This window comes from Malus domestica, chromosome 12, assembly GCF_042453785.1.
Source record: "Malus domestica chromosome 12, GDT2T_hap1".
Taxonomy (NCBI): Eukaryota; Viridiplantae; Streptophyta; class Magnoliopsida; order Rosales; family Rosaceae; genus Malus; species Malus domestica.
The window spans coordinates 152,670-157,869 of record NC_091672.1 but is presented as its reverse complement, the minus strand read 5'-3'; the positions used below and the strand labels follow the sequence as shown (position 1 = coordinate 157,869).

General features: G+C 35.6%; 1 protein-coding gene across 1 annotated transcript; it reads right to left on the bottom strand.

Moving 5' to 3' along the window:
* Positions 1–496: 496 nt before the first annotated feature.
* Positions 497–2,106, bottom strand: LOC103449285 (syntaxin-related protein KNOLLE). Its single transcript, XM_070809634.1, has 2 exons — positions 1,849–2,106; positions 497–1,705 (listed from the first exon to the last, which is right to left on the bottom strand). The coding sequence occupies exon 2, from the start codon at positions 1,630–1,632 to the stop codon at positions 679–681; it is 954 nt and encodes a 317-aa protein (XP_070665735.1). The 5' UTR covers positions 1,633–1,705; positions 1,849–2,106; the 3' UTR covers positions 497–678.
* Positions 2,107–5,200: the final 3,094 nt, after the last annotated feature.

The window sequence follows — 5,200 nt, the reverse complement described above, 5'->3', positions numbered from 1 at the left end:
ACATAGTTTACTCATGTTGGCGGGATTCATTGAAGGGCTGGTATACACAGAACCAGTAACAACCAATGCGACAGTAACCACAGCAAGCAGCCACGATTTGAGAAATGAGGAACGAGGACCCTTGAGTATGATTACAAGGACAGAAAGGAGATGATGAAAGTCATGACCCCCTCAGCAATAGCGCCGAGTCAACTTTTAAGGAAGGGCCTCCAAGCATGTGCTTGTGCTGTGGGATGACCTCATTAATGGCCAGTGCTCCACCCACCGCACCCAAAGCCTGTGGATTGGAAAGTGTCTCCAATGTTAAACTTAAGCATATCATTCTGTGTTTCGTTTATACACGTATTATGCTTTGGAGTTGGGACGGAGAGAAGGGGATAAAGGTGAATTTCTTTGTTGAAAGAGTTAGTACATTCTGTTAGTTAAATTTGTAACAGCAGGGCAGTCAGTTGGATTATTCGCATGTGAAAACTGGAATGAGAGAACTGAACACAGATTGAGAAAGGGATAATACTATTTATCATATCATATTTCCACAGGAAATTAAAGGAACAAACATTTTAACAGTTAAGGCCCTCCCCTCTCCCCACCCCACCCTCTCCTCCTCAAGGCCTCAACCTAAGCAATTGAAGCAAAAGTACACGCTAGTAGTAGTACTAAACTGAAAGCAAATTGAATTCAAGAGTGAGAGAAGCTGGTGGCAATGGGGATAACGATGACGAGAATGAGCAGCAGAAGAATTATCAACCCGATACACATCCACTTCCTGCTGCTCCTCTGGTAGCCCTTGGCGGTGTTGAGATGTTTTGTTCCATCCTTGACATAGTGGGAAGCATTCATCACATGGTGTTCTATATCATCCATCTGCTCCCCCTGAGCCTCCACCATTACTGCCATGTCTAAGAAAAGCTGATGCAACTCCAACAGGCTCCTCTCGATGTCCTTGGCCGTGTCATGCCTGTCCTGTATCTCCACCACCGTTTCCAACACCTTCCCCCTCCCATGCTCTTGTATTGCCTTCCCCAGAAACTCCTCTGCCCCGTTCCCACCCCCATTCGAGATTATCTTTTCAATCACCTCCTCATCCGCCTGCTCTCCCGTCACCGTGAAGTAGCGTCTCCCAACAGTCTCCTTGTACTCGCTCATCATCCTCTGCCTCAGACCCTGGAAATCCATCATAAGCTCCTTGAGCTTCTTGCGCAAGCCACTCGTCACCGCCATCCTCGTTCTGTAAATCGGGGTGCCTTCTTTGTAGGCGGAGAGCCTCCTATTGGCGGCATTGGCACGATCCATGTCCTCTAGCTGAGATCTGATGGTCTTTGTTTTCTTCAGCACTGCCGTAATATCCGCATTGATTCTGCTGCGCAAGGATTGCAATGCCTCGGACTTGTGGAGGGACTTGCTCTCCTCGTTGGCTTGCTGCAGACGCATGAGAATGTCGCGAACAGATGCCATCTCCTGCTTCACCTTCTCGGCCTCTTCCAGGAACAGACCAAGGTCGGTGTGCATATTTGTGGTGGAGGATGACATCTCCACATTGTTATTATGCCCGGCTTCCAAGTCCAAATCTTTCATAGCCTCTTTCTTTAGATCCACGTAGTTGGTGAACGACTTTGTCATCAGGTCGTTCATCTTTCTTTCTTTCCTTTTATTTCTTCTTCTTCTTTGTTCGTTCCAAAATTCCAAGGAAAGATCAGATCAGATCCTGCATTTATAAAATTCATTGTACAATTAAACAAAACTGGATTAGATCCAGATTGATCTACTAAATAGTAAATTCAACTATCTACCTCTAGACCTAGGAAATCGAAATGATTTAGTTGGAAGAGGGATTTAATTTATGCGTACCTTTTTTTTTTCCAATTACGGAGTTGGATGAGCAAATCAACAGCTAGCCCGTACTACTTCAGTTGCTTGTTTATAATATGAAGGAGAATTAGGCAAAAATTTGAACAAGAACTAGTCGATGTATATCAGAATCAGATGCTTAAATTTCAAATGGAAATCCAACAAACAAGGAAGCTGATCATCTGCTTTTATCACAATGAGATTCCCAAAACGGCTGCGTTCAAGTTTTTAAACAACTTCTGTATTGCCAAACTAGCCGTTGACAGGTCACAAACAAATAAAAGAAAAAGGAACTAGCCGTTGGAGCCCCAACGGCTATAATTCAAATATCCGTCAACTCCGTACTGTTTTGTGATGCGAAAGAATTTGGGCCAAAATTGTATGCCTCTAGAAATTGGGCTCGGCCAACAAGTAGATGTGAGCTTAGCCATTCTTCTACTCATGTACCCAATAAAATAAAAAGACCAAAGGGGAGGTTCTTGATAGTTGATACATAATATTAATCTCTCTTTAAATCCAAATCTATTACCTAAACTACTCTCTCAAATCCCATTCAAAATGTAAAATTATCTTTACACCCATTCCCTTTATAAAATAATAATTGAAATTTTTTTTTCAAAGAGGCATCCTTTGCCCATCTATAATTGCATATGCCGTATAGGACTAGCATTTAAGCATTTCCATGGCTACTTTTTTATTATTTTTGCTACCAAAACCCATCCATGGACTTGAGATCCAAGAGATCATTCCATAGACTTGAATTTGCCAAGAGAATGTTATGCAAGCTCCAATTCAGTCCTTTTTAAATCGAGCATTTTCATGTACTTTTTAAGAAACTTTAAAGTGACATAGGGCTGGGTGTTTTGCTGCTATGTTAATAATAAACAAATAAACAAATTGGAGCTATTTCGAATAAAAAAGGTGCAAGACATGCCACCTGCTAGTTCGTGGTTAAGGTTGATCAATCTTTATTTGCACCAAGAATCAAGTTTTATGTCTTTATAGTACTAATCAAAAGTCCTTGCATTGGTGTTTTGGGGCACATACGGACAAACAAAATATCCATAAATTGAGTCATATCTTAGTTGGAGGATTAAAAACTTCAAAATCACTATCCATCAATAGAAAAGCTTGTTTTTCTCTATTAGAGCTATTAGGGTTTTAGTCGGAATGAACATAGGATAAACAAAGGGTGATGCTAGTGTTTAATTATAGTATGTGGGTCTATTGATAAATTTAATTTTTATTATTAATTTCATTTTGTACTTAATAGTAATAATGCAAGATGGTAAAATAGATAATTAAGATTTAAAATTTAAGTTGGGTGTAGAAAGAGTTTAGATGATTTTAAATAAAATTTCTCATTTCAAAATTCTCGGAGTATTTAAAATTTTTAAAACTATTCCTATCTCAAAATTTTTAGAGCATAATGTGATTTTTACGTTCACAAGTTTATCAAAATTTGTACATGTACATTAAACCTCTTTAATATAATACTCTATAATATTTGAATAAACTCCTTATTGTAATAAGTTGTAAATTTTCTTTATCCCATATTAAAGAACTATGCCTCCGCATAGTTATAATTATCAATGAGTACAAAAAATACGTAAGGAATAAAATACTTGGCGCCCAATGAATCCTATTTAAGAAATACAACATTTGTTAAGCATAAATAAACCAATAAATAATATTTTGTTTTTTTAGTACAATAATATTTTTAGTTATATATTGGAAGAAACTCCATATTGTAAGTAGTTATATATATATATTTATTATCATCTTAAGAAAACACACCTCCACATAATTATAATGTCAACCAGTACAAAATATGCAAGAAATAAAATACATGATGCCCAAGGAATCCCATTGAGGAAATACAACATTCATTAAAGATAAATAAATCAATAAATAATAATTTTAACAACACCTCTATTAAGTAATAACCTTCCAAAAATTATAGAATAGTTTGGTACCAAGTGTATAACTTTAGAGAAGTTTTACTATTATTGGTTTTTTTTCCCCTTAATATTTAGTAGTCAATTCTTTGTTTCTATCTGTATATAATATTATTATGATGGACCACTTAATTTGTATGCTATAGTAACATTAATTTAATTATTTTTTTCTATGTAATAATATGGTCTAATGATATTACTCATTTATAAGTAAGAGGTCTTAAGTTCAAATTTCATGAATTACAAGTTTCATACCAATTTATTCTCTCTCGCCCCTTCATATAAATATATCAATGTATAAAAAATAAAGCAGTGCTCAAGCACTAACTAGTTAATAAGTTTGTATGAATCACTCGTGTGAGCCAATAGGCAATGTATTCTCATGACTTTAACTGTTTATTTGTTATGTCTTCATTTAAATTTCATTCTTACAAATATTCACCCAAATTCAAAATCATTTATCCATTTGATTATTGACTTGAACATTTTGACAGTATGTTGATAACATTACGTTTATTCATATTTTGTTATCATAATTAGATCTTAAATGTTCTTTAATTTCTGTAAAGATGATTTATGAATACTTTTTTTTTGTCAAACGATAAATTTTGTTAAATTAGATGTTAGATTAGTCACCAACAGGGTTTGAACCCACGTCATCATGCAAGGATTTAACACATTTCCACCACTGTGGACATGTGGTAAGGGCCACTTGTAGATGATTTATGAATACTTAAATAATGACAAAACAAAACAGTTTCCAAAATAATAATAACAATAATGACAAAACTTTAGGGGGCAATTTGAAAAAATTAAAATTTTGTGGCCCATTTTAAAATCAACCCAAACATGGAGAGTGAAATATAATTTATCCTAATTTTTTAATTCACAGGGCATCAAATTATAACAAGTGTAGGTCCCATGTGCCTGTCATGTAAGCAAAAGAGATGGAAAAGTAAACAGAGTTAGAACTAATGATTAATTAATTTCATGGTCTCTAACATTTTGAAGGTCATGTGTGAATTTAATAAAAAGGTTTTTGTTGTAGACATAATTTACTGAACAATTATGGAGACCATAGAGAGAGAGAAAGGTGCGGCAATGGAGAATAAGAAGAGAGAGATGTGTAATTGTGAGTGTGTTTGATTCACCCCATTGTGCCTTTATTTATAGTAGTAGGAAAGGTTAATTCCTTACCCTTTAGGATTACAACATTTAATAGGTAATCTACTCCTGATAGGAATATAAGAGATATCCTAAGATATACTAGGATTTACACAATCACATTCCTAATCTAATAGGACTGCAACACTTCCCATTGAGTGTGTAAATACTCAAGTAAATGGCGCATCAGGTCTTCAGTGATGAAGTAAGTACAGTTGATGAAGTTGTCG